This window comes from Enoplosus armatus, chromosome 12 (genome assembly GCF_043641665.1).
Source record: "Enoplosus armatus isolate fEnoArm2 chromosome 12, fEnoArm2.hap1, whole genome shotgun sequence".
NCBI lineage: Eukaryota > Metazoa > Chordata > Actinopteri > Centrarchiformes > Enoplosidae > Enoplosus > Enoplosus armatus.
The window spans coordinates 1,986,944-2,014,542 of NC_092191.1; the positions used below are offsets into that span (position 1 = coordinate 1,986,944).

Sequence of the window (27,599 nt, forward strand, 5' to 3'; positions counted from 1 at the left end):
TTTTGTTTTGTTATCGTTGCTTTCTAAGAGGCTGAGATTCACATATTAACAACAGGTAGACGGATTGCAGAGGCACATTTGTGATACCATTTTGAGGTACTTGTACTTAACTTGAGTATTTACATGTTCTGCTACTTTACACTTAAACTACACTCCCACGTTTCAGAGGGAAATATTGTACTTATTACTCCTCTACATTTATCTGACAGCTTCAGATACTTTACATGAAGAAATATACGATTGGCTTATTAAATACATTTGTTATAGATTAAACTAAAAAGTGACATCTACCTGGAGCTCCTTGTCATGTTTCAGATGTTTAATTGAGTGTTCTATTAATAGCAAAATTATTATTATTATTATTGGAGTGGCACAGCCCTAACGTTGGGGACCACTGGACTAAACTGTATTCAAAGTAGTTACAACTTTTTACAACAGTAAAATGCTGTTTACACAGTGATACACCAGTATTAATAATGTCACCTATAATAATATTATATAATATATCAGTCACAGGGGACGTCCTTCTGTGGAACAAATACATTTTCTCTGGTTGTAGGACTTTGACTTGTGACAGAGTATTTTTACATTATTATACTTGAGTAAAGGATTTGAGTATTTCTTCCACCACTGATGGAGAGAGAGCGTGAGACAGGTAGAAAATACATACCTGGCATTCTGAAACCTCTGTGACAAAAATAACGCCGTCTCTCTAAACCACAGCGAGTCACACACACACACACACAACACACACACACACACACACAGTGACACCTCGGTTTGAGCGTATTAGATTATAGTGTGTGCTTATTTATTGTACTGCTGCTTCCTATTGATTAACATAACAGGGACGCTCTGATTGATTGGGCACGGACCACAATTAGCACATAACTCACTAGTCTTGGAAAACATCATGGCTGTTTGTGTTTACAGTAAAATTAGTTATTTACTGAACAGGCTTTCTCTCATTTATTCATTTCTTGCTCCATTTGTGATGTTTGATTTTCTGAAATCAGAGCTGAAACAATTTGCGAATGAATTGATTTGTAAATCAACAGAAAATGATTTGACAATCAATGAATCTTGTAACTGCTGATGACGGTTCACACATTTTTCCCTTTATTGTTTTGGTCAGTTGGATCTATATTGGGGTGTCATGTTATGCTGCATCTCTTTTTTTTTATTAGATTTTTTTTAATGTTGTTCCAAACTGAAACATCTGGAAAATTGGTTGAAATATTCCTCATGCACTTTTTTCCCTTCTAATTAGAAATTCATGTCTTCAGGACTCAATTATGGGTAAACGCAGTGTAGTTTCATTTATATTGATATTTTACTAAACAAATTAAAGAGGGACTATAACCACGAAAAGACAAAACACATTATTCTAATTGGTGTTAGTAATCGTTTGTCATTTAATGTATAACTGTAAAATATAAATCACCATTTTGTGGTTGTAATTATTAGGTGCAACTTTTACTAATCTAATAATCATCAGCTCACCCGACAGGCTGCATCACATTTGAACAGCGCAGCTGAGCCAAATGTTTTTTCTACCTGAAGCTCGCTTTAATCAGCTCCAAAGAAAACGTTCCCTTTTCTGTTTCGGAGTGACGACGGCGTGACAGCAACTGTCTCGCCCTTGTCACTCATTCAGTTTTCTTTCTCTACACAGCCTCCTCTCTCCCTCCGTGATTAACTTCAGTTAACAAACCTGAGGGGATGCAGGACGACACGTGCACACACACTCACATGCAAACACAAGCACACTAATAAAAAGCTCTCATGTTCAGTCCAAATCTTAACAAAACAAACCAACAAAAACAATAAAGAGGACAGAGCTGCTGCTCTCCGACATATTGCGTCTGTTCCTCTCTCTGCTGGCGGTAATGAGACTGTTAACACAGCTCTCCCCTGCAGCGCTCTGTCTGCGCTGCACAAAGCTTCATCTGTTCGTATCTGCATGCAAACATGAGGAGATAAAGTGTGTGTCGTTCAGGATTATCTGAGACTGCACCAGTGCTCATGTACTAATGTAAGGAAATTAGCTTAATGCACATTCATTTATATGCAAGGCGACATAAAACAATAGAGATTAAAGGAGAGTTTTTTTTAAATTACAGTGTATTTACTTCTAAATACACTAAATTACTTCTAACGTCTAATCAAAAACCTACTGAAAATTGGCAACTTTTTGGGTTCTGATATCTCTTAATCTAAATCAGAAAATCTAAATAAAAAGCTTTTATTGGGGTGACGTTCAGTGATGCATTGAGCAGTTTGGAATATTTGTTATATCAAAAAGTTAAACCATGTTGATATACCTGCATCAAAGTATTGTCGGTATCATACCAAAACCTGAGAATCCCATTGGCACTGATTTCCAAAGTGCAAATGTCATTAAATGAGAGGAGACTCTTTACTCTTACAGGATTTGGATTGAATTGTCAGGTTTTTCCATGCAACACACACACACACAGAAACACACACACACACACACACACACACACACACACACACACACACAGAAACACAGGCCCCAGCATTAAGTCCTGGTGTCCATGTAATTGTTGTGATAACAAGCCGTGAGGTGCTTGTAGGAAACAGATCCGGTAACCAGAGCAGGTGTCAGGCTGCTGTGTGTTCATAACAGCTCTCCATGGATCATTTGCTCTTCTGCTCATTACCTAGAAATGTTCTAATCAGCTTCTTGTCGTTAGCATCACTCTCACTGAGGGACAGATTCACAGATTTCATTGACGTTGACTGAAGCCTGAACATTTGACCGCACCTTAACCTGGTCTTAAATGAACGCTGTGATTGTTTGAAGATCAGTATCACGTCCGTCTCAGGGAGCAGCCCAGCTAAAACCTGGAAGATGGGGGGAAAAATACCCCTCCCAACAACTCCAAAACTTTCCTATCTATATATATTTCATATCAGCATATGTAGAAATAGAAAAGTAAAAGTTAGCACTGGAGCTATTGTTTGACCTGTGTTCCCTGGATCTTCTGACAGATCCAAACTATCAGTGTGCAGAAACATGCACATTTATCTCGTCCATGAACTGAGTAAAAGAAAAACTGTAACGCTGAATTCTGTCTCCCAAAGGACCTGCACCATCGTCATGTGCGCCCATTAAAAATTTGACTATATAAAATGAAAGAAAAGAAACACAACAGGTGAATAAAAAAACAAAACAATAATCTAATGAAAAGCCAATTTGGACTGAAATCATACAACTTTTCTTAACGTAACAAAAAAATAAATCTCAATAGGAGAAAAGCCAGTGCTGTGGTGGTGCGGCTGAACGTGGTTATTGCCTTATTGTTTAAACATTTATTCATTTTTATTTCAAAACAGAAAACTCATGAAACATGGGAAAGTACTCTGAGGAAAAATAAGGTTAGATAGGTTCACAATATTTCTAGTCCATCTTAAAACAATAGCTTGCGGCCCACGTGATAAATGAAACGCTTTTTGCTTGCTGTAATCATTCCTCCTGTTCATTTCTATAATGTGCTTCCTTCCACACAAACATGTATTCAGGTTTATCCGAGGCTTATATGCTATATGAATATATGCTATGCTACTTTCCACTATAAAAAGGAGGTTTAGGGTCAGAAAAGGCCACAGCGTCTGCCCACACCCAAAACACACACACACACACACACACACACACAAGTAAGCAGGCATACACAAATGCACACACACACACACACACACCTTTCCTTGCTTACAGTGGGTCTTCCTGTAGTTGTGGCGCCTGGCCGAACACAAACACAGAGCAACAATACAGTACTGGCTAATCTGTGATCCTGAGGAACATAGAGTTCTGGAAACAGAGCCAAACACACACACACACACACACACACACACACACGGCCGAACAAACAGCTATCCCAGACAGGGGCCCCGACTTCAGCTCAATCAGGGGAAGAACGATGCAGGAGATTGCTGATGATTCTGATAGTCCATGAAAGAGAGGCACACACACACACACACACACACATTCTGGCACAAACAAACAAACCCGCCCACGCCACGCTGATGGTCGGGATAGACTGGCTGATTGAAAGAGGCACAGATGGGTGAGAGCTACAGGCAGTGCAGAGAGAGAGAGAGAGAGAGAGAGAGAGAGACCACAGGTGGTGTGAGGGAGGTCAGCTGACCAGACTGGGACCCTCCATCAGAATACCAAACAAGCTGCATGGCTGACGTTTACTAACATGTCCATCAGTATATGCCTCTGCATTATTAAAACAATATCACAATCATTTACTCACATCAACAGATACGCTACGTCTAAATTTAGGAGTCTGCAATATGGAAAAAAAACAATTGTCACAGTATTAAAAATACTTGGAAAATATTTATTTATGTTAACTCATGTTTATCCCATTTAGTCAAATGATTAATTGCTGACTAAAGAGTTTCAACTTGACATGTGGAACAAAGGGGAGGAGAGCTGGAAGCAGCTGTGTTGATGTTCTTGTTTTCTGTGTATTTATTATTGGTTAATCCGTCCATTTTGATGCCAGTTCTCAGCTAAATAATGTCACAACCTTGGGGCACTGAACTGTGGTAAAAATACCAGGACTTTTTAAAGTCTTTTTGTGCACGCTGTTTAGCGATACGTTTTCTTTTAAAACAGTATTTGTGTTTTAGAACAGAGCTACAGAGACATGATGACAGAGGTGAAAGACAAGACAAGAGGAGGAGAAAGCCGTCTTTCGTCAGTTTTCGTGTCCTGAAAACAGGAATGATTAAATGTAATCTGTAGAAAAGGATTACAGAGACTTAAAGAGAAAGGAATGCAAGTCCCGTACTGTTTTTCACTTCGTCACCGCTCTCACTGAAGCTTCTCACATTCCAGGTTACAGTCAGATTTCACTTTACAGCCAAAGTGAATGATATCAAATGAAAAGGTTAAAGATATTGCAGTTTATCTCTGTGTATGTTCACTAACTTCTATGCAAAAATGTGTCAACATAAAAAAATAAGAGAGAAGTTCACCATGGCAGCAAAAAGCCTCATGTGAAGGTCTGAGACAGTGTTAGGTCTGGCTCTCAGCTGCTCTCAGCTGCTCTCAGCTCCTCTCAGCTCGGCTGTGCTTTCACTGCTTGTTAGAGTCAACAAATTGACTTAAGAGAGTGAAATTGTCTTCGATGGTTGAAAATGAGGCTGAGGGAGAAAGCTCTTAACGCACAGGTGGGACAAACAGAGAGGAAGACTCTCTTTAGACTCCCTGTCAACACAGACAGACTTTACATGGCCAAGAACGAAAGTGGTAAAAACTGTAAAGTATTCATGAAGCATTCCTGGAAAGAGTCAGTTACTACCTTATGCACGTGAAAAAATACTTACAGTAAATCTAGAACTTTAAAACCTTCTGTTACCTATTTGTTTATTTGTTTGAATCTAAAAAAAACACTACACTGAAAATATTTTGTAAAGTTTAAACACTGTCTACTCGTTACTTACGTGAGTGTTGACATTCTGCAGTTCTACGAAACCCAGTGTTTAATCTCAGTTTTTTAAATGATGTAGTTCTTCACATTCACACAAGGCAATTATAGTGCATCTATGGTCAGGTTAAAGCCCTGTGGCGTTTTTCATCATTGCAGCGCTATGAGAGATAAATTTAACGAGTGGGTTTTGTTATTGTTGTTGCACATGAGCAAGAGGACGAGGACACACGTCCACCACTTTCACTCTATTCCACTGAATGAAGGTTTGTAGCAGTTAACGAAGGCCGTGAAGAAGAAGAAGACTGCTAGCTAACAAACACTGATGTAAACGAAAATGTTTCATGAAGAAGGAAATGCATTCAACACATTTGCTCGAGCTCAGCATACACACCATGCGTTAGTGTGAGATTCATGGGCACTGTGGTTACAGTAAAAACAAACAAACAAACAAACAGCAGCTTCTTCAAATTGAATTCTCAAATGAATTCTCATAATTCCAGACAGGGTCAGTATTCCCTCAGATATCGTGGCGTACGCTGCCAAAGTACACATTATCAAGAGCTCGCTATCTTTTGAAAATTTCAAAAGGAAATTGTCGTCACATTGACTCAACTTGACTTGACTTTGAGGAGCTTTCATTGTCAACCTGAAGGTGAAATGGGGGGGTCTGGGAGGACCTGGAGCTCAGCCAGGTGACACACAGCGCATCATGGAGCCTGGCCATTTTGGTAGCAGAGGAAGAGGAAGAAGGAGAGCTGGCCGACGGGAAATAGGAAATGGCAAGGAGACAGAGTTCTGAAGGAGGGGAGAGAGGGGAACATGGAGGAACGGGGGAGGCAACAACAACAAAGTGAGCGGGTAGGGACAAACAGCACAGCTGGCAGTCGAGGATAAATATGAGAGAATGTGATATGAGCAAAAAGACACAGAAGAAAAAAAAAACAAAGACGGAAAGCACGAGGTTGAAGAAAGGAAGAGGAGTGGGCGGGTGAGAACGAATGGGATAAAAATAACAATGGAAAGATGCAGAAGAGGTTTCCCAGACCACCTCCTCTCCTCCCCTGCTGTTTCCACTCACTGAGCGGGGGCCCGAGGGCCAAAGGGGCTTCATGTACAGCTGACCAGGGGCCTCCGGACTCTACAGTTCACCAGCAGTTTGTTTAATATCAGGACACAGAGTTTGACTTCTGCTGGTGCACTTCTCACTCACTGAACTTTCTCTGCTGCTCTAATTCTTTGAAACTAGCAGGTGGTTTGTTTAAGAAGTTAAAAACTTGCACTTTGGATAAAGATTCCTATTTATAAGTGATTATATTATCTTTCCTCATTTAACTGTTGGTTGAGAAAGCCAAAAGCAACAATATTTTCCTGCCTGAATATTTCTTCTTATTGCAAGCCCAGGTTATAATTAGATAATAAATATCAAAAATTCAAAGATTTGAAAATACTGTTTGCTTTTGTAAGATTTTTCTTTTTCTTTGTCAGTTTTCCTCTTTTTTTTTTTTTAGCATTTTCTGAGCTGTAATGTTGCAAGAGGACTTCCTGCATGTAAATAAGTACTACATAAGTAATGAAGTAAACAAGTGTTTAATACAGTCAGCACCTTCTTGCAGCAGGAAACAACACATTTTGGGAGCAGGACATAAAATCGAGCTAAAATCGGTTCATCTGTTCCTTTTTGATAAATTCTGTGATTTTTCAGTGAAAAGTAGCAAAAAAAACTAAAACAATAAGCCTCATCCAATAAGCAGCCATTGTCATGCATCACTGAAAACCACTTTATTAGCCTTTTAATTCTGCATTACTCCCCTATTCTCCACTCTAAGTGCTCTCAGCAGTGATGTGTTAAATAGCTGTTGGTCTGAAAGCTCATTCTGAATCTACACAAACGTCTGTATAAGTATAAGGTCCACTTCTGTAGCAGCACCAAGTTCAAAGTTAAAGTTGGCTGCTGTTCATCCTCCTCAGAGAACTAATCACAATAAACCACCAAACTACACACACAGCTGGGAAACATCTGTATGTGTAGCTCTATTACTCCACTTAATGACCCAAAGTTTCTCCGGTAAATCTTTTACTCGCTCTACGCCCTTTAATCTCCTTTTTGTTCAGTTCTTATTGTCTCGCTGTGTTTCTGTCTTCATCTTCCTCTCACTTGTTTACGCCCAGTAAAACTGTGAATAAGAGCTTTAAACCCAAACCCAAACAGTGGAGTCTCAAAGCACAAAGTCAGATTCTTAACCACAGAGAGACTCATTCACAAGTGACAAACAGACTCAAGTGGCTTTTATTGCTGCTACTGATGCAAAGCTGCTGTTTGTTTCATCAGATTCGAGCTGAAAATCAACTACAAGGGCAAAAGAACACATTTTTTGCGCTGAATCTGAGTTAATAGTTTGTGTTTTTAGGGAAAGTAATACACTCTGTCCATACTTGATTTCTATCACAAAGTTCAGCTCAGGTCTGGGAGTCATTACAGGAAGTGAAGAGGAGATTCTTGTAAGTTATCAAACCAAAAGTTTCAGTATAACAGTTTTCCCAACATGATCTAGGACAATGGTTCTGGGGACTTCCATGTCTATTACAGTCCCTACACCAACAGATTACTCACTTAAAAGAGAAACCTCAGCATTGCTGAACATTTGATCTATTGTGAACATTCCTCCATGATATATATATCATATATATATATAAGATGTCAGCTTTTCATTCTTCTGATTCCAGTGAAATATACAATAGGCAAAGTTTTACGGACTCAAACTTGACTCAGATTTGGACTTGAACTGGACCCTAACCCCCCAAAAGACTTGAAAACTTAAAAGAATGAATGACAAAAAAAGTTCAGAGGAAACAAAGAAAGAAAAATATTCGTGATATTTTATGATCTCGTGCTGAATCTAAGATATGAATCCACTAAACTGTATTCAAGCACAGAACTTGAGTTAATTTACTTAATTTCTCCCCATCTCTGAAAAGAAAAAGAACTTTTTTTCTGTCTACAAGAGGCAGACATTTGGACTCTCTGTCTCTCCTGGCATTCCTCTGTCCTTCAGAGGGCAGCTTGAGCGTCTGCTGTAAGTGGCGTGATGTTTGGGTAGTGTTGGGAGGCCGGGTTGGCCCGGGGTTAGCGCACAAAAGAGGCATGACGGCACTGTGCCAACCAGGCCTCGGCTGGCTGCAGAGTGCTGCGAGGATGTGAACTGCTGAGTTGACAGGCCTGAACCGTCGGAGCGGTTTCTGCCGTTCGCTCCACCGTCTTTACTTTCCTTATTGATTCACGCTCATCTGCATCACCTCTACGACCAGTTGTCTTGTTTAACAACTTTCTGTCCTCCCCTTCTGTTCGCTCTTCGTCTTGTTTTTGGCAACTCGTTCTCCTCCCCCTCCCTCCCCTCTCCTCTCATGAGTTAGCTCAACAGAGTGGGACACAAAGATGCAGCAGCAGCTCACAATAAGGAGCAGCAAACAAAAGAATAAGGATGAGTCTTAAGTAGACGTTTTAAACCAAAAGATCAATTAAGTGCTTTAAACTCATCCTTCGACACATTTTACATAGAAAGAGGACGCTTCATTAGGATCAGTCTGCAATCCAACAAAGTCTCATTTGTGAAAAAGTTCAAATATTTTGGGCCCACTGAGAATGATGGGAAATCACGAGGACTGCTCTTCACGCAGTGTCCTAAAAACTTTCAGAAATCATGGTTTACATTTTATGTTTGTTCAGACATTTCACAATTTAACATTGGTGTCTTCTCAGAGCGAGAGGTCAAAGCGATGAAATGCAAACTCTCATTTCTGTTACTTTGTTTTGCAAAAAACAGATAAAACCAAGTTGAGCATGAAAGTTCATTCTTGACCTTGGGGACAGACAAACAAATCTTAACTCAAGTCTTCCTCAGCAGATGGACACTGCTCAGTTGTTATGAAGTTTTGTGACACCTCAGGTGACCCACTGAAGAAGACCCTGAGGTGCATGCATCTCCTCTCTCCACACACATATTATACATCAGAATGTCCAAAGGCTCCACTCCCTTTTCGTTATCTTAAACAGGAAGGAGCACCACGAGTTAAATACCTGTATTTGTTAAGATGACGCAGGTGACATAACTGATAACACTAGGGTCAATGGCGACTAAGCAGTTTAATATTTCACGTGCCGACTCATTATTAAGGGTGTATGGCTCGGTGTGGTACAGAACATGCAAGGTAAATAAACTATAATATAAATAAACTAAATAGGACAAAAGGCTAGACGAGGATGTACAGATAGCTATTAGTTCCCAAATTCATACAGTCACGTTTTTCTATTGGCAGATTCTTTGCCAGAATATAGTTACGCCCACACTGACTATGATAATGGTGAGAGGTCTTAAAAAGAGACAGAAAATACACTCAAATGGATCAATCTCTCTCCGGTCATGTAATGTATATCTGCTGGCAGCTGCCCTGGACTCTGACCTTTGAACATTGTTTCCAGTGGAATCACACGCTGAAAGAAGTGAGTGGGGTTCCTCGCAGGCTCTCAGCTTATTTCTGGTATCAGTCAGCCAGATGTAAAAATAAAGCTATTTAATGCAGTCAGCGGTGGAAAAGTAACGCGAGAAACACTGTTGATGTGTTAACATAAGTGTGGTAAAGGCTGACTAAAGCTGAGACGGACCACAACAAACGCTGGATCTCTGGATCTGTTTACTGGGGTTAGACTGATCACAACCTGGATGTCAGCCAGCGGCCAGCGGTTCTAACCTCTGATATGATCAATGTGACGCCGTTTGCCTGCTTCCAAATGTATTGCATAACTTCAGATCTCTTAGCTTCACACAGTCTGTGCCAATTCATAACTTCAGATCCTTAAACTTTTGACTTTGGGTAAAACATTTGAACTCTTTTCTTTATAAATTGGTCATTTAGCTTCGACCAGCAGTACTTTGTGTTTTGTCTGTAGTTGTGTGTACATGTACTAACAAATGTTTCAAGTGTGTTAACCTTTGTTTTAACCTACAAACAGTACGGTGACACTTGAGACCTAAAACCTGTCCGATCACTCGTCTGCTTGCTGGTGTTTTCACCTCAACAAACAACAACAAGCTCAAATATTATCACAGCCATCGTACATTGATAGTTAAATACTGGGATCATTTCAGGGAACCATGCCTTCACAGTTGCTAATATTGACAATACTTACAAAAGGTCAACTCCCATAACACACGCTTGTTCTTCATCACCTGGGAATTGTGTTGCGTTCCAAAGCATCAACACCAAGCCGAGAGTATATTTTGAGATTTGGGAGCAACTGGTTGCTGTTACAAACTCCAGGAGTGTTCAGTACCTTTAAGGTGTGGTTACTGTCCTCAGATGGGACCCAGACCCCTGACACTGCTACTGAAGTCAACAATTCTGATAATCAATTAGTCATTGAATTCAGTTTTGAACCAAAACATGTACTGGCTCCAGCTCCTCAAATATGGCAAATATGACGGGTCCTTTTCATTACTTTCTGACATTTTACAGACCAAACAATTAACTGGTGATCCAGAAACATATTTCTGGTCGACTGCTGTTGTAAATGTGTGCTTGTGGTTTACAAAATGCGGGTATCCATAGCAACAGTGGTGACACAAACCTAACCGTGGGTTAAACTACCTACATGCTGGTTTTATTATCGATTGGTCAATCAACATAAAATTATGGGGCAACAATTCTGATCAATTCGTCATCATGTCATTAATCGTCCAAAAATTCCCACATTTTTCTTCTTCCAGCATCTCAAATGAGAGGATTTGCTGGTTTTCTTGGTCTTCTCTGATAGTGAACTGAATATGATTTGAACAAAAGAAGCTATTTAAAAAGACTCAGGTTTTAGGAGATTGTTTTAGCCATTTCCCACTGCTTTGTGACATTTTATCATCCGAACAATTAAGACTAATCCATAACGAAAATAATATTTTGGCCCTACTACACACATACTTAAAAAAACAGATGCTTTTGCTGGGATGCACTCTGAGGTGTCATTATATAGAAAATAAGGGCGAGGAAACGCCACAACATGTCTGTCTTCCTTGAAGTGCTTTTGTGACTTCTGGTGCTAAATTGTGTCTTAATACTTACATAACATAGTTTGTTGACACAGATTTGAGTTGGCCGGAAGTAGGGACGAAACTATAAAGAAAACACGACCGTAAGTGGACCATCACATGAAGACATTCCATCGAGTTCATCCTCTTATATCAACAGGAGTTATATTAATAAAAGCAACCTGAATCTCTGCATCTCAAATAAACACAGCATGTGTTTGCCAGGCGGCTGTCGTGAATCACACGACTTATCAGAGAAATTGTGATTTCCAGGCAACAATGTGCTACTGTGTAATACAAAGACAAACACACTGACAGAGGAAAACACACAACACATCGATGAGGAGACAAAAACTAGTGAACTCTCACACACATGCACACAGAGGTGCTTTTCATCTGCAGTCGTCTTTCCCTAAAATGGCCGACAGCACCAAGCCGTCGACGAGCCGGAGGAAATGCCACTGGACTCATCTCACTTTCTGTCTCTTAATGTCATTTTCTCTCTTTCTCTGTTTCTCTCTTGCTTTCATCCCCGATGACAGAGAGTCCAGTGTCTCTGTCCTCTGTCTTAATACCTGCTCTGTTCGTGTTTAGGCCTGATCTGATAGCGATTGTTAGATGAGAGCTGGAGAGAAGAAGAGAGTCACAAGGGTGGACTGGACAGACAAGAAGGCGTCAGGCAAACTCTGCTGATTGAAATCAATTTTCTTCTCCTAGTGATGTGAAAGTAGAAGGAAAGATTCTTCTTCTCTCACTTTACAGATAATTAAGTGGCCTCGAATTAAATATCTTTCTGAGGTGTGATTGGAAAGAAAGTCAATTAAGGATTTTCCACAGATAAGATGTTAATTCTCTCTCTTTGACAGGCGTGATTAAGTAGCTGTTATAGCCACACATACTGGGACAAGCTGGAACCAGTAAAGCATTGTTACGCAAGATTAAGCCCATGACCTCATCACCACCGGTGAACAGTTAAAAACCAAAAAGCAGGGCGGCACTCGCAGGAAGATGCACTGATGACACAGTAAAGAAGGGGAAGCACATACCCCATACGTACGAGTATATAACTCAAGTGAGAGACTAAATGATTGAGCAGCTTAAGTATTTCACATATTCATTTTCCCAGGTGTCTTGTTGCAGAACACCCCAGTGTAAATCAATGTGTGACAGGCTGGTTTCAGGACCAAACATTATCTGGTGCGTCAGCTGACTAAGCAGAGAAAGATTTCATGGCTGCATGAATGTTGCCAATTAACCAGCTGTAATCTCCTCCACAGGAAAGCAGACTTAGGGCTACAACAAGATCCCTGCCGTTCTGCCTGATATCTACTGTAATAACTGATTGGTGATTGTCCCATATGGACGCCTGAAGGAGGTAAGAGGTTAAGAACTTAGATTCTCTTCAGCTTTACTGGAAAACATAGATACACTGTCGAGCTCTGGCTTGCTCGAAACATTTCTATTATTAATATTTTCATAGTTATTATTAGAAAGATGCAAGGCTACTGCTTTGTGCTATCTTAACTGTCCGTTAAGCATCCTCTCTGCAGAGGTAAAGTGTCTTTCGCGGCTCTGTGAGAGTTTGCAGGAAACTGACGCTTCATGTAGAGAAACCACAGCTTCCATACAAGACAAGATCAGAAAAAAGTGTTGTACTGTCTGAGCCACAGCTGAGCTACATATGCACAAAACTATACACCTATAATCTGCAGAAACTAATGTGATTTCTTTTCAGGACAACTGAGTGTGGAGAGAGATACTTCAGGAGGGGCTTTATTTGCATATATATATGCTTATGTATTATTAAATGAGCAAATCAATTAAATATGATTGATCAATGATGACCTCTAACATCCTCCACCTGTTCAGATTTAACTTTATTGGTGCTTGTTTGTCTGGATTTTGCTTAACTTTTCACTAATAACTAGTTTAAAGGCCTTTGAGGTTGCATGACATTTAAAAATATCCCAAATTTGAATGGAATCTGGTTTATCACTGTGGCAAACACACTTTCTTTTGAAGCCACTGGCTGTGACTGTGATTTATAACAGCCACTAACGTTATCAGAGCAGAAACTCAGGCCGTCACATGTCCTGCAGCAACAGGTCTCCCTCTGTGTCAGCAGCCAAGTGTCAGCCAGCGTCTCACTAAACACACTCACCGGGGAAACTAAAGCCAGAGAGAGGCAGAGAAGGAGAGGAAGAAAGGGAATGTCTTACCTCTTTTTCTCCTTTTCGGCCGTCATGTTTTCTCTTGTGCACGATCACAATGTTGTAATTCCGCGACAGTCTAATTTAAGTCCAACTTTAGAGTCAAAAGAAGTTAAAAGCAAAACAAAAGTGTAGGTGTTACATCGAAGTGCGCAGGTCAGAAGGAGCCGGCGGCCAGATCGTGTCAGTAAACCTGTGAACTGTCGGTTAGTCCATGAAACCAGGCTGACTGTGACCGTCCAGGCTGGAGGGGGGATCGGGGCCGTACAGTCTCAGAACACTGCCGAGGATTGTACAGCCTCTCACCCGCAGAAACGCTCCGCACAGGCTGGGGGCTGAACGCTGAGCTGCCGCTGACAGAAGCCGCCCGCAGGTCCGCTTCTCAAAACCTTTCCTCGCTCGCTGATCTGAGAACTCCCAAAGCTGCTCGGTCTCTGACCTGTGGCTCAGCTGGCACCGTGAAAGCCGCTGTCCCGAGAACGGCACGATGATTGGCTGGAAAGGCCGCCGGGAGCCGCCCCCCTACACAGCCCCGCCCTCCCCTGCGTGTGTCTTGCCGTGCTACCTGTTTGCCCCTGATCTGCAACAGGTGAGGGCTGAGAAGGAGGTCACAACTCATAAAGATGTCATGAGTCAGGCTTCAGTTTTCCCTCACAGGAAGTCTACAGTCTCATGTCAAACACTGGTTTCAGGAACATCTTTGTGTATATATATATATATATATATATATATATATATATATATATATATATATTCAACCTGCGAGGTCTTCATCAGGCAAACAGAGACCTTGCCTGGCAGCCTCTTCTTTTCCTTTGCTGCTGTTTGGATGTGACCACTTTGTAACACTGACACCACTCTCTGGTCTTTACGGTGAATATGGAGCCGGAGCCAGCAGCCCGGTCCTCCGTGTCCCCTAGAAAGACACAGAAGCGCTTTCTGATCTGACACCTCCCAAAAGAAAGGACAGAACTGTAGTCTCCCGTGTTAAAGTCCAAGTAGCCACTTAGCTTAGCACAAAGACTGGAAACGGGGAAAGCTGCTGACGCAAGCCTAGCTCTTTGCAAAGGTGGAGGGGTATTTAGGAGCCAGGGCCAGGATTTTATACTGCATATGTAAATGTTCCCCACAGTTTGTCATCAGAGGACAATCAAAGTGCACCATGTTTTCCTGGTAGAAGTTTGAATGTAATTTGCAGCCAATGAACTAGATGTAAGTGTACTGTAAGCTGCAGCTGACTGTCAGGTACGACACTTAGATGTAAAACACGACTGTACTGAGGCGTCCGAAGAACATATGTCCATAGCATAAAAACTGAAACTAAAGTAGATAGCGCTAAAGCAACCCAGCCTGTGTTTAAGAGCAGGTCTCACCACATTTCTCAGAAACTCAGAAGTAGATAACTGCTTCTGGCATTTCACATGGTCTTCCCCTGTCAACGTCTCAAACCTTTAGATGGAGAAGATTACTGAAGTGTCCAATTTCTATACACATAACTCCTCCATGGTGGAGGTATGAAACCTCTGGGTGCGTTCTAATTTAAAGCAAATTCTCTATGCTATATGGTCATATATATATTTTCCTTATTGTTTTGTTTAGTGCTTATTGAGGACATATTACACTTACAGTAAGTGAAAACCTTAGATGTAAAGCACTGCATCTAACACGCCATGATTTACCTTGAAACACCAACAAGGAGAAGAGTTCGACAGGACGCTCAGATGTGAAAATAGAAAAAGAAATAATACACCAAGCAAACAGAAACTTCTTTCTGACATCATAATATTTAATTTGTTTCAAAATTAAAATACACCTTCACATCCTTTTAAAATACAGTACATTTGGCACGCAGCGCAAAATAAAGAAAATATCAACATAAACACGAATGAAGGGCCTGAAAATTCATAAAGGAATAAAACCACAGGTCAGAGGACAACATGTACGTACAAAGCTTCACAAATACAGGGACTGCAAAAAAAAACCAAAAACATGTACACACAGTAACATTCTGCATATGACCCGAGGAAGAGGATACTGTAAGTATAATCATAATACTGTTTCCATTGTTTGAAATCAACCTCATGTGACTGTGTGTTGAATTTCATTTGAAAGGAACCTCCTACATGACGAATATCTTCTTTTTCATCTGTAACAAATATCAAACTACTGGGTGGAACATTTGGAAATAGCATTTGGCATTTAGCATTTAGCATTTAGCGCGGAGGACTTCTGGGAGAGAGCATCCTTCTTGGGTCGTAGAGGGACAAACACTTTGACATTTTCATATTAAAGACTAAACAAAGATGCAACAGGAGACACGCTAAGACAGAAAAGGACATTTAAATGATGGACAGCATAAACATGGTGTTTTGGAAGTTGGTTGGCAGTAAAGCTGCACTGCTCTCCGTACGTGTGTGTGTGTGTTTAGTGATTGAGTGTCTTCTTACAGCTACTGTATCTAATAGGTCTTCTACTGCTGCTACAACACCTGTAGTGTTTTTACTGCTACATGTTCAGTGCTGCCTGTTTGTACTGTTTAGTTTTTCTGGTAACTTGTGAGGCTCGTGACAGAAGACAGGACAGGTAGCTCATTTTAAATGTCCTCTGCATGTGTTTATATGTTGACACTCCTGCCTCAGTGCATTTTTACATTACATTCAGACTGCAGAACTGTGCCATTTAAATGACTCACAGTTTTTTCCTTCAGTATCTGTAGGTGTGATGGCTACAGCGTGGTTAATGTTTGGTTCAGGTTGGGCAACTCAAAGTGCTTCGTGAAGGTCAAGAAAACATGGCGGTCGAATAAAGAAGGTTTAGTGGTGAAAACATGTACGAGATGGGATGTGAGCCTAAACAACACGGACCTCTTTACACTCAGGATCGACTTTAGTCAAGTCAATTTGATCTATATAGCCCAATATCACAGATCACTATTTGCCTCAACTGCACATTTCCTTCAATTCAATTTGAATCCAATTGTCATACTGTTTGCATGTAATAAGCACGTGATTTACTGATGCAGCAGCTCAATGCGTAATCAGCATTGGGACTGACTTTAAGCCTCGTTCTGCGAGTGAAAGACAGTTCTGAGCTCCAACTAGTGGTGGAGCAGCTTTGTAGAGCAGATCTGAAGCTCCAACAGCAGCTCACAGGGGACCAGGTGGAGAGGGCTAATTTGTCATAGTTTGTGTTCATTGTAATTATTTGGTAAGACTTAATTTAATGGGTCAGTAAGTTCCTAAAATGGGAGAAATAACTCTGTAATTTATCTGCAATTTATTAGAATTAAGTGAAAGTGTACCAACTGCACGCAGATTTTTTTAGCCTGTAATTACACATTGAAAGCCCATAAAAACACAGTACTTATTTCTTTCCAGGAAACTTCGAGGAAATGATTTATTACCATAATGTACTGTTTACCATCTATTTTATTAAGAATTTGATTATTTTTATAGATCAGTGCTGCACTCACTCAACAAGATCTCTGTGAAATAAAGGTCCATTCAAGAATAGAGAATAAACCACTGCTCATCGCATTTCAGAAGTGAGCCTCCAGTTACTTGTGTGACCAAATGTACAGTACATGCGATTCTTCACATGACACACATGCGTCTCAGATGTGGCATGAAGCGCTTCCAGGCTGCTGCGCCTTTTCTTTCTTCTGCAAAATGTGTCTTATAAATGTCGCGCCACTTACGGCTCTCCCTCTAAATGTTCTGGTCAACATTTGCCATGAAGTAGTCACTAATGCACGTCAATTACACATGAATGTACTACAGGGGAACGTTGGGAACTGGCTGTGATTTACTGACTGAGATGTTGACGTAATGGAGGAATTAAAACGAACCGTTCTACAGTCTTCTTTGTACCTGAACGTGTGTCTGTGGATGAGGCTAAAGAGGAAGGAAATAAGAAAGAAAGGATGAAAATAGAAAGACAAACAAACAAAAACTCTTTCAGAGTATTGCACATGGAGTATTCTTGAAGATGTTTGGATTCTTTTCAGTTCACTATAAAGTCATAAACCTGACCTGCAAGATGGATCAACACCTCTGGAGTTTCCTCTGAGGCCTGTTTGCTTATTTGTAGCTTATGTTACCTCCACCATGTCCAGGCTGTACAAAGAGGAGGAGGAGGAGGAGGAGGAGGAGGAGGAGGGTCTAAAGTATGAGTTTCTAACCAGGTGAGTCTCACTGCATCACATGAAATCAAAAGATTTCCAACATGTCAGCAAGAACTAGACGATCCAGTAAAATCAACACAACAACGACAAAAACAAGAAGATGTTTTAAATAAAAAATAAAACATGATGACAACATGAAGACGTATGTACACACACACACACACACACACACACACTCACACACACACACACACCACAGATCAAATACATTCAGTTGAACACATTCAGTCACATTCACCTCTGTGTACGATCCACCACTTTCATGTGGAATTATGGGGGTTTGGTTTGTCGTGACACTGCAGGCATTTCAATGATCAAGTGGTCATGAAGGGATTTAAGGATTTGACCTAGAAAGACTTTTTTAAGGGCTCCACTGACAGTTTAGATTTCAGCTCGTTATTTGGCTTCATTGGACAACTGTTTTAAGTATCAAGTTATGTGGAAAACAGCTTGTTAACACTGTAAGCATACCTCACTACAACAATGGACACTCCCAGTGGTACGTTACCGTAGGTGTGTCGGCTGGCGGCTAATGGTACCATTTGGTTTTTAATGAAGAACGGGAACATCGAGGAACTAACAAGCTAAAATATGGAGAAAGAAGGAAAAACAGCGCAACCTTCTCTCTCCAATAAGAAAAGAACTGCTCAGATAAAACCAGACTAAAATTCAAAATACCAAAGTGTCGCTTTTATAATGCATCTTCTAAAGTTAACATTTAATTTGCCCATTGGACTCTTGAATTTAAAATAAAGCACTGACAAAACTTCTAATTTCACCATGATTTCATCAGAAAACATTCTTTCATTTCTTGTATCTCCTTTTGATATCTCTCTTTATAATGAATAAAGTACTTTTCAAGACCTTTTTTTCTTTAAATACAATCATTGGTTCAATTATTTTTTTCCATTCACATACATGTTTAGGGAAGAAGAAACATTCTTTAAACACAGAGTTAGACACAGGATACAGCACGTCATGTACAGAAATGACAGACTTTTAGAGGTATGCAACTATGCATGCATGCACGCTTGTACACACATTATCTCTCTCTCTCACACACACACACACACACACACACACACTAACAGCCTATGACCTTACCCATGAATCTACTTCAACACCCCACTGAAAACACAGAGTTTGGTTTTGTCCTCTGCTTTGCCTTTCAGAAATACATCCGGACCAAGTGAAGGAGCACTGGGTCCTTTCTTACAGTATCTGTCCTGCACTCACATGCTGCTTGAGCACATAGTTTGATGGGATATGCACAAATGGACACACAACAAGAGCACAGAAACCATAAAGAGAGATACAGATGGTCTAGTATAATTCCTGGCGTGGTCAGATCTGGAAAAGTTCAGGATGTCTCATTCCAGAGGCCGTGTTTCTTTAAATACTGTGTCTTCGCTTGGAGATTTTTTGTGTTGTGTGGTGTGGTGTGGTGGTGTGTATGTATGTTGTTAATCGCATGTGTGTCAGTGTGTGCGTCTAGGCCACAGTCTCATCTCCAAAGTAGGAGAATCCTTTAAACTCATCTTGGTTGATCTGCTTGATGATGCTGTTGTCCACCGGCGTCAGGACGGGTTCTTCTCGTGTAAAGTCCTGGTCAAAGTTATTCACATCCCTTTTGGTTTTCTGGAAAACAGAAGAACGAGAGAAGGTTTAAGAATAAACCTTTGAAGATTATATGTTTTGGTGGATTTCAGCCTTTGGACCTGTGGTGGCTGGTGCCGTGGTGGTGTAACAGTCTTAGACAGGAAAGATTAGTCATTTTAAAACAAGCATTTTGCAGCAGTAAAGCAAACAGCAAGTATTTTTTAACATTAAATTCTCTTCACATCTGAACAGAACACTAATAATGTTCACATCCCAGCGTCTTCAGCTGCAAACAGAACGTGTGTGTGTGTGTGTGTGAACTCACGATGCGTGGTTTGAATGGTGGTCGGATCTTCCTCTGCTCCAGCAGCGTCCAGTCGATCTCTCTGAAGAACGGATGGAGCTTAATGGCCTCCTCCAGACCCTGAGCCACCACACAGCCCAGACGCTTGTTAGGACTCTTAGTCATGAACTGAGAAGTGACAGAAAAAATGAAAGAGAGAAAGAGGAATTGATTTGTTTGAGTGAAAGATATCTCATAATTTCGATGAATTGCCTATTGAAATTGTATGAACTTTTACGTGATGTAACGCAGGTCAGATCTGAACAGAAATGTGTTGTGGTTTTATAAAATGGCTTTATGAAATGAAGGAAGATAGGTGTGTTATGATGTAAATATCAGTTTTGTTCAGTTTGCTGGTAAGAGAAAATGTAAGGAGCATCATCATTTCATTCAGCCAAAAATATGTCTTATATGTGTCCTCTGTCGAGGACGTCAGGCTTGTCTGCCATTTTTACCTGTTTACAACAACACGCAGCTGATATCTCACACATTACACCAAGAGACCACAAATAGATCCAACGGCAAGCGTCCAGGCTTCTCAACAGGCTGCTTAGAAGGACATTTTGTTGCATCAAAGAAAGTGGTGTAAAGGACGCCACACCCCAGCGGCGTATGACAACAAAACACACATACCTATTGTTTCCTATGTAAGCCCACACTCAAGTCCTGACAAAGCTTCATCTGGGGTCTAGTCTGGGTTCTGATACTTTGTGCCAATCGTAGATACGCAATGCTAACGAACTAACAGTCATTAATGGATGAGATACGGCAAAAATATATCTCGGTGGCTCAGGTTGGGTTCAGCAGTACGAGTCAGGCTCAGTCTTGACAGTTACAGACCCAGCTCGGGTTTCTGTTTTAGGAACCCGATTTTTATTTGCTGACAAACAAGCACAAGGAGATAATTCAATTTCCTCTTTTCACTTGTGACAATGTTTATTTTATCAGAAAGACTTTAGATGATGCAAAACAAATGGAATCTCTGGGACACATAATTATAATCCAGTTCAGAGTTGTCTCTCTATAAAACGCCTCCTTCACCTCACAGTTTCTGCAGGATTGTCTTAAATACTTGCAAACTGGATGAGTGGTGAACAGGCTGCTCAGCCATTAGACTGAGCCGAGAGAGTTTATCACGTGACACGAAGTCCTTCAGCTGGACAACATATCCAATCAGAGCCCAGACTGCTGGTCAAGTGACTGGTCTGAGTCCAAGACATGGTCCAACATAAACACACACACACTTTCCCACAAGGCTTTGCAGTCAAACTGCACTAACAGCCAAGGTAAACGCAAGGCTTGTGATGGAAAAACTGGACGAACAAATAAACGAACAGACAAGTGGCATTACACACACACACACACACACACACACACACACACACAGACATAAAACAGTAATGGAAGCAAACATTGAGGGAATTTTCCGATGTTCTTCCGGTGGAGGATCAGGAGACACAGATCAACATATGACATCAAAAAAAATGCTGCATCCCTCTCACATGTGAGAAAGAGACAAACACAAAACTAAGAGACAGACAGAGCAGATGGAGACAAAAAGACAAAGAGAGAACAAGAGGCAAAAGCAAAGAAACACGAGGGCTGATATGGAAAGACATCAACTGGTTGGAGTCCTTTGTGGATCCATACTTTGGGAAACACACGGAATAAGCAAAGAAAAACAAAGGAAAAAAACAACACAACTTGGACTAGACAGACGATTGGCTCTGGAAGATTGTGCTCAAGGGAGGTTTACATTTTTGAGTGTGTTGTAGAGCTGATACTGGGGACGTCTGATAAGCCTGAGGAACAGCAGATGCAATAGAAATAGGAATTAGCTCTTCAGCGATTGGGTCCAAGAGTCTGGATCTATTTTTAGAGTTGTCATTAGTTTTTCAAAGGTGTTTTCAAAGTTTTCAAAAAACTAGAACTAGTAGCAGTGAGACACGCCTGTTCTTTACTAAAATGTCACCAATGATGTTATCACGACATGCACAATTGTGGACCCCCCCCCTACACACACACACACACACACACACACTCACCGCTTTAAGAATAGACACGGCCTCCTTGCTGAGCCAGACGGGGTAGAGGACGTCGTCATGCAGGATGGACTCGAACAGGTCATCTTCGTTATCGGCTTCAAATGGCGGCTGGCCCGCCATCATCTCATACATCAGCACCCCCAGAGCCCACCAGTCCACTGACGGGCCGTAATCCAGCTCTTGAAGGATCTAAGAGAAAAACACCGTTTTTTGGGTTTTTTTTTTTTTGGTTTATTTAACAGAAACAGTGCACATTAATACACATTGCTGTAAATGCGCCAGCCAACAGGCCAGAGCAAATGTAAACGATTGTTTTTGGCATTAATTCATGAACAAAGTTCTGCGACATCAAGCACTTCCCACCAAAAGGCTAAAATGTTCTTCTTTCAACTCCATCTTAGCATAACAAATAAAATGTGTGTATCCTGTGTGTATGTGGGTTTGTGGGTGTGGACGTTGTTCGTGTGCGTCTCAGGTCACCTCGGGTGCGATGTAATCTGGCGTCCCACAGAAGGTGGTGGTGGTGACTCCATTAAGGATTCCCTCCTTGCACATCCCGAAGTCTGCCAGCTTGCAGTGGCCCTCCGCATCCAACAGTATGTTGTCCAGCTTCAAGTCTCTGCAGAGCAGGAAGGTGGAACAGGTGAAAGGAGAGATTGTACACACTGTGCACACTGGAAGAAGCTACATTATCGATAAGTAATTTAACAAACACACACACACACAAAAGCTTTCAATTAAGTAGGTTTGGAAAACAAGTGTAAGCTTTTTCAGTTTCAGTTTATTTTCATCTCTTGTGCTCTTGTGTAATGAATGCTTCTCATAAATAACCACATATTTTAGAAAAAGATGGGATTTACAATCACAATACACAAGGTTTTCACAGCCCACAGGGTTTTTTTAAAAATTATTTTAAGATGTAGTGAACCTGTCTCTGAGGAGGGGGAGAAATATACGGGAGGAGGATGGGAAGGGGAACAGACCTGGGAAAAGAGAGAAAATCGAGGGTGAAATTGGTGGAAAGAGAGAGAGAGAGAGAGGGAGAGCAGTGTGAGAGATAAAAGCAGCAGTGTTGAGAGATGACAGGGTTGGTCATGAATGCAGCCGCTCTGGGTTTGATGGTTGATCGCTAAAAAAATGTCAACATCTCCTGGATGTAGCCAATGCAACCATTCAGCCCGAGGTGTTTTCAAAAATACAGCCGCCCTGACAAGCCAGGGAGGAGATGGAGCATGTGTGTGTGTGTGTGTGTGTGTGTTTCTGAAGTCGAGAGCTTATGCAACTGTTCTGTTTTTGCAAGCCCATGAAATAAAAAGGCGGCTTAACAACCCTGTTTGAGAGCTGCTGTGATTGGCTGTTGAAAAGTTTGTTGTTTTCTGTCCCATACGTCATGATAAATGTGAACTTAAACATGTTCGCCTTGCAAATACTATTTCTTAAAATCTGAAATTTACCTGAATGTTTCCATTGTTGACTCCTTTATCAATTTCACCTGTTGTTTTTTTTTTAATAATAGAAAGCAATCCAACAAAGCAGTACTTGTTGGCTGCAGGCTATGTGAGAGACTGGAATGTTTTCACATGCAAGTCCTTAATGGAGATTCAGTGAAGTGTCCCAGACTCTGGAACAACCTGACAGCTTCAGAAAACACTCGCCAAATCTGTTCCTACTTTTATATCTGCTTTTCAACATGTTTCTACTTGACTCATCTTTGTACAGTTGTATAATTGATCAACTACACGTACATGTGGTTACTTTTTTTGGGTTGAACGTGAACAGTTTGCTGTTGGTATCGTGCATTAGTGTTCGTGCGAAGTTAAACCATGACTGATATGCTAATGTGCCTCAAGTCTCAAGGAAAAATAACATGACGTGTCAGATGCAGTGGAGCTTGACAGTTGGCTTCGAACCAAGTTTTTACTTAATAGTTCAAGTTTGGGTCAGGCCATGGTGACAAAAAACACTGAACATTATGAACAATCCTGAGTTTGTGTTTTCGTGCTCACAAAAGGCCAAACATTCACTCTAGAAGGCTGCACTTGAATCCAATTTATAAAACTAAAAAGTAAAGTGATTACATTGATTCATTAATTGAAGTTTATATATTCTCTTTCCAAGAAATCCATTTCCTACGTTTTTTACCTTGGCCATGTTTGCTTAAGTATGTTTGGTTTCATTTATGTGAACTCGGCATGAAATCCAAAACTTTTAGCTCCCAAAACAGCCACAGTTTTGTGCTGCTGAGCAGCTGGGGACGGTGCCTTGCTAAAAGGCACATTGATGGCCTCATGTTGAGGCAGGAAAAAGCAGCACTTGTTCTGTGTTTCCCCAGATGATGAATTAAACTGGCGATCCCCTGGCCGCCTCTTTGCATATCTCACCTCCGGGCGACTCCCAGCACATTAAATCTGAATTGCACGCCTGCAGCAGGGCAGAAAAATAGCACATGAATTTAATTCATTTGTGATTGAATTTAAATGGCTGCTGACGTTAATCTTTGTATTACACATCACCTAGCTGCAGGAAAAATCAATATTAAGTGGCTGCAGGTGTTCAGCAGCACTAATGGAATGATATTTATTTATGTGAAGATGTTTTATGGGATGAGAAGTGCGTCAACACGAGCTAATAATCCATGTTGCATCGCAGGAAATGGACAAAAGTTTCTTTTATTTTTTGTGTTATAGTTATTGCAGAATAATTGAATCAGTTTTCTTCATGCTTTGATTCTCTGTACAAACCTTTATTGCTATTATTTTATGTGTCTTTTTATCTATATGATTACTTGTGACTACAGTGCTATGAATGCTATGAATGAGTTCTCGATTTGGAATTAAAAACGGTTTCTGTGCTGTTTTGTCTGGTTTATTAAGATGACTGACCAGTAAGACCTACGATTATATTAGTTTTTCAATTCCAGGCACAATGCTCTTTGCATCTGAAAACAACACATTTCAGATTAAAAAAAGATTTCCTATTTCATCATTTCAGGGTATGGCTTGTGCTGCTGTTGCATCGGTCAAGCTTGTTATTTAGTGAAAACATAGAGATCAAAACCTCAAGGCGTCATTAATGTCACAAAGATTTAGGATCAAAAGCAGAGATCAGGAGAGTGTAACTTACAATTAATTATGTAGAAAACATCAAGAACATGTTTTCAGAAAGGCGATGAAAGAAACCTTCTGTTAGAAAACATACGTGTGCCTCGTCGTGGGCTTTTTACGTATACCAGCTGATTCAAGAACTCCTGATTTTAAAGCCATTTAAGAGTCATAGAGGTTGACAGCTGGGATGACACCTGTCCACTGTGTGTCCCCCGTCTCTCACTCAAAGCAAGCGTGAATACAAGTCCCACGTCTCCCTGGAGTTACAAACCCTACTGACCCTGGGCGGAACAAGAGTACATACTGCCAGTGTAAAATAAGACGGTTTTAACAACTTTAAATCTACTTAAAGTGGAAATAAGGGGGGGGATAAAAGGGGGAAGCTAGATGTTAATGGGTTAGAAAAGCAGTTTGATGGGAGGGACCAGCTCAACTACTTACACATTCAATTTCCTGACTGAAATCCCAAATTTACATGAGTTAATTTCCTCTATTAGATGGATCAAACATCACCTCTCCATGTTAGAGAAGTTTACTTTGACAGGGGCTCCAGGGATGGTATTGTGTGGGAACTGTGTGACACTGGCTGCAGCTGACATGTCCTACAGAACAGTCAGGGAAATCACCTTTATGTGCTTTTTTTTAGAAAAGCTTTAATATCGTTTCAGAAATCCTGTCAATAAACAGGAGCTGCTCTGTGTGGAGTTCTCACACACACACACACACACACACACACACAGCAATCAGGCTCAATTGAGAGCATTTCCTGTGTTTCATGTTAATCTTGAGTGATTTTTCCATTACGTCGTCAGCGGCAACCCCTGTGCACTGTGACAGCAAACCTCTCTCTGTCTCCATCCTCTCTTCTGTGTGTCCTCACTACATGTTCCAAACAAACATCTGGTCACACACACACACACACACACACACTAAGTGTCTAATGAACAAAACCATCATCCAGCCCATGCTAATGCTATAAAGCCTGGGTTTCCTTTGAATAGCTCTGGTCATTATTTCAATCTGCTATAATAACTTATATTTTACTCAACAACTTCAATGGCATTGTTTCAACAGGTAGTCAGGGAATCACACAGGTTGCAGACAAACACCCAAACTAAGACCAAGATTGTACGAAAACAGGAATCTTTTTTTCCAGCATAACTAAAACATGACTTTTTAGTAAATCGTATAATATAGACTTGTTGTGAAGAAGAACATTAAACACAAATGTGCCGGCTGTGAAAACATCACTACGCTACACGTGAACCAGCTCTGAAAGACGATGAACGTGTGTTTATCCAGACATGAATCTGCCTTCCAACCGGTCCGAACCTGCTCTGTCAACTCTGTCACATCCAAACGTTACTTTCTATTTGGTTTCACAGACTTCAGTTGAGTTGAAAAAGAAGGCAAAGAGAAGAACATGTGCTGCTGTCTAAAAGTGTTTCTTCTTTTTCATTTTGGAACAGTTAGTAATGGGAGCATCGGCGAGGGGCTGCTGGGAAAGAAGACGAGCACCAGAGGAGTGATGGAGGAGGGAGGGGTGGCGAGGAGAGGGAGGGAGGCGGAGAGGAGGGAGGGGAGAGGAAGAGAGTCGGGACATAATGTTCCCAAAACACTTGTTGTTCATCTTCCTCTGGTCAACAAAGTGGGTCAGGGACGAGAGAGCAAGAAACATAGAGAAGAGAGAGAGAGAGAGAGAGAGAGAGAGGATCAGGTATCTCAGTCATTTCAGCCATCATGAATTAACACGCAATGTGTGTGTGTGTGTGTGTGTGTGTGTGTGTGTGTGTGTGTGTTGTCCCTGCCACCGTTGAGAGACTGAACCATTAATCTTGATGTTTGACTCCAGCTGGAGTCGGCGTGTGTGTGCTTTAAACCTCAGCATGGAAATGAGGTCTTTCCGGGAGGTGAACAGGAATGTTTTAAAGGTCACAAGACCTTAAATAATACTCAGATAGTCTGGTGCAATTTAATATTTGCATGTCATAAACTGAAATGATGATGATGATGTTCATGTTTTCACCACACTGGACATACAGAAGGACAGTGAAGAGACGTTGTAGAAGTTTCTATGGATGTTTTCATATTTTCCATCATTGGAATTTATTGTTATTTGTAAGTGGCATGAATGTAAGCAGATGTAAGCCTGTGTTTTCTAGCAGTAGAAGTACCTTTATTATATATATATATATTATATATTTATAAAGTCTCCATGAGGTGAGTGTTTGACTCAGAGACAGACTTTGGGTGGAGTTTAACTTCATGTAGCCAAAACCAATAAAAAAACAAACACAAAACAATAAAGCAACGAGCTTCTGGCTTTAACCTTGATGACTGATTCGGATTAACTTGTGCCAACCCAAAGAAACACATAAACAAATTCACACCGTTTAAATGTTATGATTATCACCCCCCCATTAATAAAACCATTGTAACAGAAACTGTGTGAAACAATGAGTCCTGGTCCAGCAGGCACCAGCAGGACTGGACTCTGAGATCATGAAGCCAAAATAAGAGGAGAGGATGGTGATTGAAAAAACTCATATTTACATCCTCGGCTTATAAAC

The 27,599-nt window shown here is 40.8% G+C and overlaps 2 protein-coding genes across 6 annotated transcripts in view; both read right to left on the reverse strand.

The window, feature by feature from the left end:
- Window positions 1-14,177, reverse strand: part of epas1b (endothelial PAS domain protein 1b) — a 47,162-nt gene extending 32,985 nt beyond the window's left edge. Inside the window, exon 1 of the mRNA XM_070915554.1 lies at window positions 13,765-14,177. Within this exon, the coding sequence (XP_070771655.1) occupies window positions 13,765-13,790 (26 nt within the window). The 5' untranslated portion in view covers window positions 13,791-14,177. The remainder of the gene's footprint in view (window positions 1-13,764) is intronic.
- A 4,491-nt stretch (window positions 14,178-18,668) lies between these two features.
- LOC139294723 (protein kinase C epsilon type-like) overlaps window positions 18,669-27,599 on the reverse strand; it is a 59,235-nt gene continuing 50,304 nt past the window's right edge. For all 5 annotated transcript variants that reach the window (XM_070916656.1, XM_070916655.1, XM_070916659.1 and 2 more), the window contains 4 exons: window positions 22,406-22,544; window positions 21,926-22,114; window positions 19,863-20,009; window positions 18,669-19,576 (listed from right to left, as the gene is read on the reverse strand). In XM_070916656.1, coding sequence (XP_070772757.1) covers window positions 19,430-19,576; window positions 19,863-20,009; window positions 21,926-22,114; window positions 22,406-22,544 — 622 coding nt within the window. In that variant the 3' untranslated portion in view covers window positions 18,669-19,429. The remainder of the gene's footprint in view (window positions 19,577-19,862; window positions 20,010-21,925; window positions 22,115-22,405; window positions 22,545-27,599) is intronic.